Genomic DNA, 14,858 nt, shown 5'->3' on the forward strand with positions numbered 1-14,858 from the left:
GTAACAAAATACAATTGCACTTATTATATTACTACATTAATTATATTTGTACATTGTCTTAATATAATGATTCATGCTTAATAAAAAGAAATTTATATTTTATTTTTCATGTACGCTTATATGTTTATTACAGTACTCACTAAATTTAGTTTCATGAGAAGTTAATGCAAATAATTCAAAACATTTAATAAATTTTAATATTAAATGAATTCGTGAAATAATTAGAAATGTTAATGTAATGTGTCAAATCAGTCATTGAAAAAAAAGGTTTTGGTTCAAATTCATACTTACAAGAAATTCATTTATTGTTGAATAAAATAATTTTTTAAATTAAACCTTCATGTTCAGATTCTTAGAAAAGTGTTCAAATTCCAAATAATTAAAAGAATAGTTAATTTCACTTTTAATTGATCTATAAATATTTCTTATGATGCAACAAAGGCGAACTTTTGCAATCTGGCATTATATTTTTTACATAAAGAATCATTTTGTATTTGATAAATCCAGATAATATTATTAATCATATATTTTGTAACATGCTTAATTATATACAGGTATTTTACCAAAACGGTGTTAATTTTCTTTTATTTTATTTTTACAGCATATATTTTAATAAACATATTTAATGTATATGATAAATATGAAATGGTTATACTTCAGTGAAAAAAATTCTACATTATAATATTTATACAGGCCTATCGATTTTTCCCAAGATATAATTTAAAATTGCTGATAAAAAGCCAGAATATAAGGCACCAAATCACTAAGACTGAAATAATTATCAGATACAAACCTGATTGTTGTAGCTGAGGCAGATGGAAGAGAGTAGAATTAAAACCAAATGTATATAGTGCCTGGTGGTTGATTTATTAGATGTGATGTTTCTTGTTGTGATGATTGTAAAGATAATAGCTTCTGGGAAGATATAAACAAACTATGGCACACTGGCCTCTGTCCTTCAGAAGGTAGCCGGTGTTTAATTTGATTATAAGACTTTATCACCCCAGCACACAGGTGATGATAAAGTCACTGCTGATGCTTTATTGAGAAAACTAAAACAAAAGTGTTAGAACTAAACTGCCTCCACATACAAATGATGCAAGTCTCAATTATACCAAGTATTTTATATCATCATTTTCGAATTAAAAGTGAAATGTCAGAAAAGACACTTGAAATTTATAGTGTTGGAAAAGAAACGGGATCTGACTGTCATAAAAAGTGTTATGCAAATGTGAAAAATCTGTTACCTATTACATCATTGGATGTAACGGACAACAATCTTTTGATCTTGAGGAGTGGAGCAAGTTCTGAACATTTATCTACTGTGTGTAAGCATCATAGAGCTTTTTTCACAAAGTAGTATGAAACATACCCGAAAGCATGCTTTAATGCTTTTAAATGTCATGAGAAAAAAATAAAAAGTTTAAAGATATTAAACTTGTATTTTTCACAGAAAATAAATGAAATAGATGGTTTTACAAAATCAATTCTAGGGCAAAAAATATGCCATGCTTGTAATGCTTGTAGGGACAAAGTGAATAAACACATCAATAAATTAGGTGAAAAAAACTGAATGTTGTGAAGAGATGAACAGTGATATTCATGTAGAAATAAGAAACTTGGAAATGTCAATTTCTAAGCAAGAAACACTTGAAGAAATAAATTAATCTCTACAGAACATAGAAGAGTCATCAGTTAAACTTCATAGGGTAGCTCCACAGTGCAGGTCAAATTATGCTAAAAGAAAAGTTGAATCTGCCTGAACACTTTCTGGCACTTTAAAATCAAAGGTTTGTAAAGTTTTTGAAGAATTACCAGAAAATGAATCTCAAAGCACACTTAATGAAGATATTAAACAGAAAGCAAATGATATTATTTGATAGAGTTAATTTGAAAAAAGACTCAATTTAACCATCACAACAAGGGAAAAGTTTCAAATTTTAACTCTGGCCCCTGCTTCATGGAATAAGGAAAAAAAATCTGTGAAGAGTTCAATGTCACTGAATATGCTGTGAAAAAAGCAGGAGAGCTTTTGTAAATGAAAAAGCAAAGGTGAACCATTGTGTTTGTGTTTATAATAAAAAGAATCAAAAACTAAATTTCAACAATTTCTTTTGTAATCAAATTTTTTAATGCAAAAGTTTTCTTTCCTAGTCATAATCTATATTTTTTTGTGAGCATTTTAGTGGAAATTTCATTTGAATGTATTGAAAATCTGCAAAGTTACGATATATTTTCACAAATAATATTGCTTGAACGGGGTTAGCCTTAGAGACGTCATTCGTGGGGTTAGAAAACATTTTTTTTTAGATATGTACATGAAATTTTGCATGGTCAAGAAGGATAGTAAACAAGAATTAATAAACAAAAAATATTAATTGGAACCTGGGAAGATGGGTTGCATTTCAGTATGTAGTTGAATGATTTGAAATCGGAGCAATCCAGTCTTATTTCGATGAATTTTGTGTTGCGAGACAGAATAAATATATTTAATGGTCAAAAAACCATTATTTTTTTTCTCCAGTATTTTACTTCATATATTTAGGAAAAATTTAAAGAAAAAGTTGTTTTGGTAACTGCTGTGCCTCTGGTCTAAAAATACGTTAGAAAAATTGTTCCACAAAAACAGAGTTTACATAATTTTTTTGCATATAAATTTCAAATGTAAATGTATGAATTATTTTTATTCATATTCTGTATGTTTTTGTGAACAATTTAGTGAAAATTTCACTTGAATATATTGAAAATTGAAAAAGTTATGATTTATTTTCTCAAATAATGCCGCTTAAAAATTAAGGCTTGGAAAAGTCATCTGTATCATTTTTGATAAACTTCAACATTTTTTTTCTCAAAAGGTTTTAGGGATATTCAAATAATATTTTACACGGTTAATAAGGATGGTAAAAGCAACAAATAAAAAAATTATTGAAATCTGAGACTATGGGTTTCATTTTGGCATTCTGCCGGGTGATTTGAAATGGAATGACCCAGTGGTTAATTTTCCGGCAGTGAATTGCTGGTGAGTGAATTTTCCTAGCGCTGAATTGCATGGTGGTGAATTTTCCTAGCGGTGAATTGCATGGCAGTGAATTGTTGTCAGTGAATTTTCCATAAACCGTTTGCAGAATTGGTGATTTAAAATTTTGGTGACAATTTCAATTTTGAACTTTGCCAATCTTTCAGTGCTGGTAGCTCACCATTAAAAACAGATATTTTGATGAAATTGATGTCACCTTATCAAATTTTTTTGTGCTCTTTCCAAATGTGTGCTTAGTTTGTGTATAGGTCTCTGAGAAACATAACAAATTTTGGTTTTTCAGAACTTGACGCATTGTTTTTCCATAATCGATTATCTATCTGCTATAACTCAAAAACATAGGTAGGGCAGGAGGGGTATTTCATGATCCACTTGAGCTCATCTATCGCCCCTTTCCTTTTGAAGAATAAATTCGATTCACCCTGCATATTATAGCAGCTAGTGCATGCTACTGTAGATTTGACATTTCCGTCAATTATTCTTCAACTAACTATTGGGCTACTCAAATATATTGCCAGGCTTTATTAGGTTATATTGCTATTTTGGCCCTATTAAACAGCTTCAGACGTCTTTAGCCAATTTAATTTATCCAATAAATATGCATAATACACAAAAACTAACAAAATTTGAAGAAAAACAAAATTACCTAGAGATATGTTGAGAATGGGTTCCGATCGATCATTCACAATTTCAGATCTTACCATACATAGAGGTCCTGTTTTACGAATTCTTTTTGATGAAATGTGATACAAAAAGTCCCTAAAATATACATATATATATATATATTATTAATTAATCAGACTTCTGACTTTGACCAAAAAAAAATCATAGAAATGTAAAACAATTACAATTTTGGAGGAAAATGATTAAAATCAAGATTTAAATTAGTTCTTTTTTTTAAACATAAAATTCTGATTTCTCATGAGGATTCTGAATCCTCACTTGAAGTTGTAGAACTATCGAATGTTCTATTAATTATTAATTGTTGTTGTTGCTTCAACACGTCTTCCATCTACAATATAAAATTCCTCCTTTTTTCAATAACGTGCTTTATGCATTGCTGCCAAAGGAAAGGGGAAATTTCTTCCAAGACTTGATGAATGAGATTTTTCACATCTTTTAATTTGAAAGTGGTATTTTTCTTTGCCACTTTCCCTTTTATTTGACTCCATATCAATTCTATGGGGTTGAGCTCACAATGATAAGGAGGAAAACAGAGAATCTTGTGACCCACAGCTTTTGCTATATTATCGACACAATAGCAATCAAACTGAGACTTCACTTACTGCACTATTCCTAATAGTTCCAGCTTTAACATGTTAGCCTGAAAAGATACGCCCTTAGACGTTAGCCAACACTCTGAATCTTAGCTTTCCTCCATGACTACTACTACTACTTCACCAAACACCAACTCTGGCCATATCGCTATATTGCAATTTACTGCCATTAGTGAGATGGGTTGGAAGTGAAGGCGCTGTCTATCGGTTTCCTCCATGACTGGGTGGGAACTTTCTCACTTCACAGAATGGTAAGAGATGTTGTCCATGACTACTGTTCAGTGATGCGATGCTACATTGATTATGAACGAGAACATAACTCAAACTTTAATAATAAACATCCAGCCGACACAGAAGTTACCATAACAACCAAGCTGGCATTCGAATGCCATACTGTTGCCATTCCGCAACTCATAATAACAATGATCATAAATTAATAACATTTTCAACATGTTCCTCCCTTTAGGGGAAAACCATGTTTATAATTTGTGAGAGTAAGTCAGCCTGGGTGGAGGCTTTACCAGGCAACCCGATCTTGTGACCGTGTAAGATCCATTATCCCGGGTTGTCTGTGATGACAGGTCTGCTTCCTGTTTCTGTGGTGTTGGAAACTGGCATTGCAGTAATACCTCATCTTTGATAGCTGGAGATTTAAGACCACTTTTTTCTGGCTTGCACTCAGGCAGGGATGCGACATTGTTCTTGGTGGTGACAGGCTGGCTGTGAAGATGTTTGCTTGATTTCCATATCTTGTTGGACACATGGTTTAATGAATTGTCTGCTTCTTCTCAACGTGGAGCCATCATTTGTACAGATCTCATACGTGTGCGGACCAATCTGTTTTGTTACAAAGGCTTCTTCCCAAATCGGTCTCGGTGTAGAGGGTTCCGGTGCCACACTGAAGCTCTAGGATGCAATGGTGCAAGGTCTTGTGATGCTCTATTATGTCGCTGAGCCATCTCATTTTGCCTTTCTAGCTACTTTGCATGGACTTCAGAAACCTGCGGTAAAGTGAATTGTAGCTGATGGCAACTGGTCGACAGGTTCATCCGTGTAGGTCTGGCGCGTTACGTTGAACTAATAAGCCCAGGTATGGGTTCTCTCCTGAGCAAGCACACTTTTTGAAAATTTCACAATTTTAACAGCAGATGCCCCCTGCCCATTGGAGCGGCTGTTCCCAGGGCTCGACATGAGATAATTGTTGCTCTCCGTGGCGAGACTTTTTAATGGGGAGATCGGCTCGCATTCGCGCCTTGAAGTTGGGAACCACAAAAAACCAACTTCAACCGACCCCCACTGTGTCGCCGATAGGGTTCGAACCCGTATCCTCGCGATGCGAGTCCGTCACTACAACCACTCGACCACCACAGCGGCTGGCACTTAATCCAGCTGAAACCGGGAATAAAAAGGAAACAGCCCCACATCTACAGAGTTCCAGAAGCACTGAAACCTCAAGTAGAACGCCAGATTGGGGAGTTGTTCGATAGGGATCTAATTGAATCATCTAGAGCTGAGATCGCGTACCTTATTGTGTGTGTGGCCACGAAAGATAGTACTGTAAGACTTTGTTGTGAGTATCGGGCACTTAACACAGCTAGTAAGGTGGTCCCATTTCCAATACAGAGTTCCGAAGAATTGAGGTACAAAGCAGGAGCGGCATGTTACTTGACTACGCTAGATATTTTAAAAGGATATTGGGAAATTCCTTTGGATAAGGGGTGTAGAGAGTTGACAAGTTTCGTACGACCAAGAGGCCATTTTGGTTTATCGGAGGCTGTGGCAACGTTCCAAAGGACGATATATGAACCAGGCTTTGAGAATACATAGTGGGTACGCAGAGAGTTTCATAGATGATATTGTTATTTATTCAGGTAGTTGGGAAGAGCATATGACTCACTTGGAAGCAGTGCTGAGCACATTAAAATCTCTGAACTTCTAGGCCAATCTGGAGAAAAGTACATTTGGAAAATCGGAAGTGAAGTGCCTGGGACACGTCATTGGTTCAGGGAAACATGGTCCTGATACGGCGAAGTTAGAAACTATAAAAATGCTGAAGGTTCCCGAGACGAAAAAGATGCTGAGGTCAGTGTTAGGACTGTTTAACTATTACCTTGAATATATGAAAGATTACGCGACCGTGGCTAAACCATTGACCGATCTAACAAAAAAGTCAATACCGAATGATGTTCCGTAGACAGAAGAGGCAGACACCGCTTTTCAGAAACTAAAAGGAGCATTGTCCAGTGTGGTTTCTTTATTCACGCTTGACTTAGAGAAACCATTCAAAATCCATACCGATGCATCAGAAACAGGAGTTGGTGCTTGTTTAGCGCAGCGAGGTGTCGATGGCAAAGTCAGACCGATCACCTTCGTGAGCCAGAAACTGACTCCCACTCAGAGTAAATGGAGTACAATAGAACAAGAGGCTTATGCGGTCGTTTGGGCTTTGGGAAAATTTGAGCAATTAATTTTAGGTAGGATGTCCCACCTGTACACAGACCACAATCCGCTCAAATTTCTATGCGAAGGGGTGCCCAGAAATGCAAAGTTGCAGAGATGGGCTCTGGCTCTTTCAAAGTTTCAAGTCGCAAAGCCGGAAGCCAAAATGCGGATGCTCTACCCAGGCTCTATGAATGATGTTGTACGAAAAAGGGAAATATGTCATAGCAAATTATATTTATCAGTATGATCCACCTTATATGTGATTGAACAAGTGTGGATGTGAAAAAAAAGATGTGATTTATATCGCGAAGAAGAAAAAAAAATGTACGTTGTTCTGTGCGTTATTTGCATTTATGGATTTCTATGTCATTTGCATTTCATGTATTTCCATGCTATTTGCATTTCATGTATTTCTATGTCATTTGCATTTCATGTATTTATGTTGTTGGCATTTCAAGTATTTCTATGTTATCTGCGTATAATGTATTATCTGCATATATAGTGTATTTTTGTTTTCTTAAATTCCGATCATGGTTCAGAGTAACATAATGAATGAACCTTGGTTATTTTGGTTAATGAGTTTACGAATTATGGACAATTGTCCAGTAATTGTAAACTGGAGAAGAGGTGTCATGCCTAGGGGTCTTACAGGAAAGAACTGATCGAGGAAAAATAGACTGCGGGGGAGTGAATTCTTGTTGGGGGGCCCGAAGGAAGAGAAAAAGAAAAGACGTAGGGGGATGCTTCTCTGGTGACGAAGGCCGGAGGGTTTTTCTTTTTTATGTATTATGTGTGTGTTCGAGAGAGAGAGATGTGGTTTTCTTGTACTCTCATTTGGTAATTAAATATTGTTTGTTTTCACAAATATGAGTGGAGTTACTTTTGTTCAAGGAGATGTTGGTAGTTGATGGAGTAAGTTCTCATAGTTGCAAAATATTTACATAGTTTTTTACTAAACTGCACATGCTCCTAAACTATAAAGCAAATGTACGTGAAACAAGAAATGTTTTTTGAGAATGTAAAAAAAATTCAATATTCCAACATTGGTTACATTTGAATTTCATTGAAAACTAGTTTCTTTTTAAGACTTTTCGTCAGACTATTGGGTTTTTTCATTATGTACAATATATACTGCTATGGCTTACTCCATTCATGATGATACTCTCAAATCTGTTCCAACAGTGGTGGTGCCTGATTATCTGCACCATGATAAATATGCAGTTCCCATATTTAATAGTGCTTGAAGTATGTTGTAAGAAAAATTAAAGATGACTTTCCACAGCTGATGATCTGTAAAGTAATGTATTGTTACGAACTATAGACGATAGATGATGCGATTCTTTCGATGGATCTCAAAATGTCAAAATCAGCTGATACCGGTTTCGGTCTAGCGCAGAGACATGCGATTGGCGAAGAACTGCCAGGAACATTCTAGAAAGTCCCGCCCCTCTAGACAGTGGTCCAACACCCCCGTATGGTGGCACCGCCAAATTGGAAACTGTAAAATAGAATTTGGTGGAATGTTCTTTTTTTCGAAGTTTCGTCTGGGTTATAAATAGTGCGGCGCTCACAAGATGGCAGGCTCAAGATTTTAGAAAGATTTTATGAGCAGTAAGTTGTATTTAAACTTTGTCAGAAAGTTGTTAGCGCTCTGGTTAGGTTGTAAATACGTGTAAATTGCTGTTCTGTAAATAAATCTGTTTTTGTCCGTTGAACCGCTTCTTGTTTTGCAATCTCGAAGTCTTGTGGAAAATTATCCGGAACAGTATCAATCGGATAGAACTACTTAACATTTTAAGCAGAGAAATATTCTATTCGCTTAGCAATGCTACAACCAGGAGATATAGAATGGGGTCATTCCATGCATGACTTACACTAACTAACATTAGACAATTTTTCAGGCATTATAGTGTGAAGTAGAACATGTTCAGCACAAACAAACTTTTTTGTAAAAATCAATACTTTTGAAAAAAAATTATCTTGAAAAAAAGAATGGTTCCCCCCCCCCTAATTTACTTGAATCTACATGAATTTTTTCCAGCATGCCCGAGGTGTTTGATCACTTGCTGAGGTGACTTCACGAGGTGTTTGATTCATTCGCTGTGACAGAGCGGCGAGCCATGTTCTGGGTAGAAGAACGAGATATCTCTATATGAATTAAATAATTAACTTATAAAAACATGTTCTATCCAAAGGTTCATTTACTTTCATTGTTTACTAGTAAGAAAAGCTTGCAAAAAAGCCCATTAACATATGCAGGGTTCATACAAAATTTTCAAAATGAAAAGTAAGGAGTTTTTAAGGACTTTTTAAGGAGTTTTAAGGAGTTTCAAGCAGTTTTTAAGGAGTCATGGAAAACTTCATAATTTACAAGTTTTACAACAAAAAAGAGGGGGGGCACATATTCAAATTTATTTTTAATTTGCAAACAAACTTTCCCTCTTCTCAAAAATATAGATGTAGAAGTGGTTCAAAAATTACAAGTTTCGATTTGTTACCCAGCATCATAAGAATTCATAAAATAATCAATCCACATACATGCTTTCTGTTGTCACCAAAGTGTTCTAAAACCTTCAAGTATTAGTCAAAAAAATAATTCATAACAGCATCACATAAATTATAAAAATTCTAAAAGTGATATTCATTCCCCCTCCAATTATTCAAAATAAAAACCACAGCCGACAAAGATTTTTCTTACAAAATTATTTATATTTGCTCTAGGCACACACACACACACACACTTCCAGCACAACTTCCTAGATAGTAAATTGCCCAAACATGGTAATAGACCTGAGTTGTGCTTAGTTTGAAAGAAAGAAAAAGCCCCCCCCTCTCCCCGGAAATCACTCACTCAAACAATCTGGGAATGTGCAGCGGGCCGCTCAATTGAAGTAAGAATTTGCCACAAGCCACTTGAGGCAGGCCACATTTAGGCCATGCGTTGAACTGAAATTTTTTTTCCTTTCTTCTTTTTCAGTAGCGAGTTGTAATGTGAATAAAACACGTCAAAAAAACTGCGGAAAGCAGTGACATTTTGCGGTTTCTCTGAATTTTCGTAGTGAGATATTGGCTGTAAGCAAATGGGAAGGAGGGATAAAATAGGAATAGTAGGAGAGAATTGCGGTGAAAAAAAGGCGATTGCGGCGAAAGTAGGAAAATAGTAGCAAAAATATGAAAGCTGCGAGGTCTGCACTCAGGATACTGCGTAATATAGGAGGTTCGAGACATCGTTTCGCCGCATAAGTAAAAACTTAAAAAAACTTTCTCACCACTGGGCATGGGGGAATTTTCGGCTACTGGTTGAGCGGAGTGATGTCGTTCTACGGACCATCGATTTCCAACGCTGACCAGTTTGCGACATAGGCAGGAAAACACGTCAAAACTAGCAATTCTGTAAAAAATCGTAAATTTTTCAAAAATTTCCTACTTCAAGATCAAGACAAGAACCCACAAGTTCCAAACACTTGCGGCATCCTTGGCCAGTCAAAGGTGCCAACATGAAGGAAACATTGAGGAGAGGGGGCTGAAAATCGCCATTCATTCCGTTTATAAGGGACTCAAACCTGTACTCAGGAGGCGAAATGGTGCATTGCATAGTATATTCATGAGTTATTGGAGTTATGGGGGGGGACTCAAATGGCATTAGCCCCCAGTTTCTGGTGCCTATGGTCGGAGTGCTGGAATATTATTTCGGTGTGATAATACAAAGTGATTTGAAATGTACGTTGCATTGCAAGAAAATAATTTGAAAATAAGACTTTTCGCAGCTGCTACACATAAAACTTAGGTACACTGTCATGAAAATTCCTTAAAGATATATTCTCTGCATGAATACATTTAATAGTGAATCACGGAAATCCCATGCTGGAGGTCCACATTGATCACAATTTATCTCGATGTGTACCCCCAAAGCCCTTCGCTGCAAGAAATGGAAATCCCTACAGAAAGCGGGAAGCGCGGCCTATACGATGGAAACTAAATTTTAAAAATTTATTTAAACCCAATTTATTATTTGGGTTAGCTCCCCAATGCCCTTCACTGCGAGAAATGGAAATCCCGACAGAAATGCGGCTTATATGGTAAAAATTGAATTTTAAAAATTTATTGGATCCCAATTTATTATCTTGGTGTACGTTCGAATGTCCCCCCTTCAGTGAATACTTTCCTTCATTTGTTAAAAATTAAAACAGATGGAAAGGGGGAACATTTCCAATAAATGAGAAAAAAATTAGATTCATTTTTTACGCCTAAAGCAACGATCCAATTTATAAGATCACAACAAACATGTGAATTTTAAAGCAATTCAAATTTGTCGTGACGAATTGACAATAAATACAGCGACAAATGACTCTGCGAAAAATTTGTAAGAAATGAGCGATAAATAAATATAAATTAATCGCGGCAAAATGAGTCTGCGACAAATTTGTACCACGATGAAATGAGCCTGCGACAAATTTGTACCGCGACGAGTTTGTAGCACGACGAATTGTCCTGCGACAAATTGACCTAGACCCCTTTATGGAGCACATTCTCTGTATTCAGCAAGATCATAATTGAGACCATTATTTAATGGGGGGAGGGCAGTTTAGTTCTAACACTTTTGTTTTAGTTTTCTCAATGAAGCAGCAGCAGTGACTTAGTCATCACCCGCTAGTGATAGTCTTATAATTAAACAAGACACCAGCTGCCCTCTGAAGGACAAAGACCAGTGTACTATAGTTTATATCTTTACAGAAGCTATTATTATATTTTACAATCATAACCACAACAAGAAACATCACATCTAATATATTCCACCAGGCATTATATACATTAGGTTTTAATTCTACTGCCTCAGCTACAACAATCAGGTTGTATCTGATAATTATTTCTTTTGTGATTTGATGCCTCATATTTTGGCTTTTTATCAGTAATTTTAAATTATTTCTTGGGAAAAATCAAACCCGCATAGGCCCGCATAAATATTATAACGTAGAATGTTTTGCCACACAAGCATAACCATTTCATATTTATCATATATATTAAATAAATGTTTATTAAAACATATGCTGTAAAAATAAAATTTAAAAAAAAATTTAACACTGTTTTGGTAAAATAACTATGATTAAGCATGTTAAAAAAACTTCAAAATACATCTATATATAGACATATATGATTAATAATATCTGGATTATTATACCAAATACAAAATAATTCTTTATGCAAAAATATAATATCAGATTGCAAAAGTTCGCCTTTGTTGCATCATACGAAATATTTATTGATCAATTAAAATAGAAATTAATTATTCTTTTATTTGGAATTTGAACACTTTTCTAAGCATCTGAACATGAAGGTTTAATTTAAAAAATTATTTTATTCAACAATAAATGAATTTATTGTAAGTATGAATTTAAACCAAAACCTCTTTTTTCACCAACTCTGATTTGACGCATAACATTAATATTTCTAATTATTTCACGAATTCACATTTAATTTTAATTAATCACATTTAATCTTAACATTTATTAAATGTTTTGAATTATTTGCATTAACTTATCATGAAACTAAATTTAGTGAGTACTGTAATAAACATAAGCGTACATGAAAAATAAAATATAAATTTCTTTTTATTACGCATGAATCATTATATTAAGTCAAAATGTACAAATTAATTAGTCATATAAGTACAATTGTGTTTTGTTACTCAAATGTATTAACTGTCAAAATAATGTTTACTCTTCTAAAGTCTTCTTTCTTAATAAATTAATAGGATTAAATTTTGAAAATAATTTTAAATTCATACTGTGCATCCAAGAAAAGTGTTTAAAAAATTATGTTAAAAATAAAAAAATTAATACAAAAAATTAAATTTAAATTACTTTTTTTTTTCTAAGGTTTACATTTTCCTTTCTATTCATAAACTGCATTTTTTTGTGAGCATTTTAGTGAAAATTTCATTTTAATGTATTGAAAATCTGCGAAGTTATGATATATTTTCACAAATAATATTGCTTGCATGGGGTTAGCTTAAGAGACATCATTCGTGAGGTTAGAATACATTTTTTTTCTCAAAAAGTTTGAGATATGTACATGAAATTTTGCATGGTCAAGAAGGATGGTGAACAATAATTAATAAACAAAAAATAATAATTGGAATCTGGAATGATGGGTTGCATTTCAGTATGTAGTTGAATGATTTGAAATCGGAGCAATCCAGTCTTATTTCGATGAATTTTGTAAAAGTTTGTACCGAAGAGACAGGACGGTTTCGTGGAGGTGTTGGATAATAAATTAAATAAAGTGTTGTTTTCTTCTTTTTGGGAGTCTAGAATCCAGTTATTTCGCCCTGGAATCATAGTGGAGGTACAGCCGAGGACCTACGACCGATAAGAGTAAAGTTCCCCTCTTCTTCTTATCGGTTGTAGGTCCTCGGCTGTACCTCCACTACGATTCCAGGGCGAAATAACTGGATTCTAGACTCCCAAAAGGAAGAAAACAATACTTTATTTAATTCATTATCCAACACCTCCACGAAACCGTCCTGTCTCTTCGGTACAAACTTTTACACTAACTCTCTTTTCGAATGTCTCTAATCGTTCTCGTTTCCCTCTCTCGCGACTCCTGTTTCTCCTCTGCCTTTTTCCAACCTCTTTTCTCCTGAACCTTACACGTCCCATCATCGAAAAGCACATCCATAATTTTTAAATGATGATGATGCTTCAAGAGCGTAACTCGGTTTCTCACGGCTACCGTGACAGGGCGTCGGCATTACCTTGCATATCCCCCTTCCGGGTCCGCCAGGCCAACGCATGACGCTATCCGGTAGGCGAGCGCTGTATCGTTCAGCAGCAACTACTTTGGTGGCCATACCATCCTTGAATGGCAAATAACGGTTGTTCATCCAAGAGTTTATGGGGTGGTGGTCACCACCGGCATAAGAGAAGGATGGCCTTTCCCTGTCCTGATTCCTGGGCACGCCGTTGATTGATTGGCCGTTGGCGATTGAAGATTTAGCTGGTTGGCTTCTGGTTTTCTCGGTCTTCGACTGCCAGTTCGTAGCTCTGTTGATTCCTTTGGCAAATGGACACGAAAACAATCGCCAGTTCGATTGCTTGGACGTTTCCTGCCTAGCCGGGAACCGGTTCGGTGCCGATCTCCTCCCTTTGACAGCATGATCATCGTCGTATCGTTTCGAGTTCATCTTCTTGAGCTGTGAGGCCTTGCCCTCGGATGCGGACGCGACCCGATTGGTCTTGCACTTGATAAGGGCGAACATCTTCTTCACCATATTCCCGTTGACGCAGAGACAGTGCCTCGTACAGACATCCGGTATCCTAGATCCTCGATTGACGACTGCCACGTCTACGACTTCTCCGGGTTATGATATAAACTGCGACACTGACTCGGGTGTCATTTCCTCGAACGGCATGTTGCAGACCAGGATCATTTTTGCGCATCTGGTCTCGAAAGTCGGTACAGGCACAATCCGGCGCACTTTAGTGCCTCCTCCGTTGACTTGGAGTTTGTTCGAGTTCCTGAGACAGTACTGGACGACCCTCCAGTCCTTGGTCAGGGTCTTGACCTTCCTGAAAGATGAGACCAACCTCAGGCTGATGTAGCCCTCCTTGTTTCTCTGGATTTGTTTCAGCAGAAAGTTGTTCTTCATGATGTTGAAGTCGGTGAAGTAGCTCTCGACTTGGGATATGATCCTCTCTTCAAGTTCTTCGTTAGGTATGCAAAAATCGTTGTTATTGCCGTCGTTGGCCTTCTGTTTGCTATCGGCGGATGAAGTACACACACCGTCCCTACGGCTTGGCTCATTGATCGGACTTGGAACTAGTACATTTCCCAAGAGTGTGTCGTACCCCGTCGGACATATTAACATTTCCTTTATCAAGCGACTCGACACTGTGCAAGAAATCGGCACGTACCCGTGTTTGCCGTCGCTGATCTTCATCATACATATTTTCAGAGGGGCTATCTCACTTTCGCCAAATGCAGACTTGATCCTTATTCTCCCCTCGCCTTCACTGTCGTCGATTTCGACCAAATCCGATCTAACGACTGAGATCTGGGTCCCAGAATCGACCACGCCTCTCATTGTCTTCTGACCATATTTC

The 14,858-nt window shown here is 36.2% G+C and overlaps 1 protein-coding gene across 2 annotated transcripts in view; it reads right to left on the reverse strand.

Annotated features, from left to right (window-relative positions):
- The window catches only part of LOC149083290 (large ribosomal subunit protein mL53-like), a 48,248-nt gene that overhangs the window by 22,793 nt on the left and 10,597 nt on the right, over positions 1–14,858 (reverse strand). Inside the window, exon 2 of one of the 2 annotated variants that reach the window (XM_089236534.1) lies at positions 3,684–3,796. The exons of the other annotated variant lie outside the window; for it this stretch is intronic. Within the exon in view, the coding sequence (XP_089092660.1) occupies positions 3,684–3,796 (113 nt within the window). The remainder of the gene's footprint in view (positions 1–3,683; positions 3,797–14,858) is intronic. 2 annotated transcript variants of the gene reach the window in all.

Source organism: Pholcus phalangioides, unplaced genomic scaffold, assembly GCF_987345545.1.
Source record: "Pholcus phalangioides strain wild (caught in Gottingen) unplaced genomic scaffold, Ppha-v1.0 ptg000009l_1, whole genome shotgun sequence".
Taxonomy (NCBI): Eukaryota; Metazoa; Arthropoda; class Arachnida; order Araneae; family Pholcidae; genus Pholcus; species Pholcus phalangioides.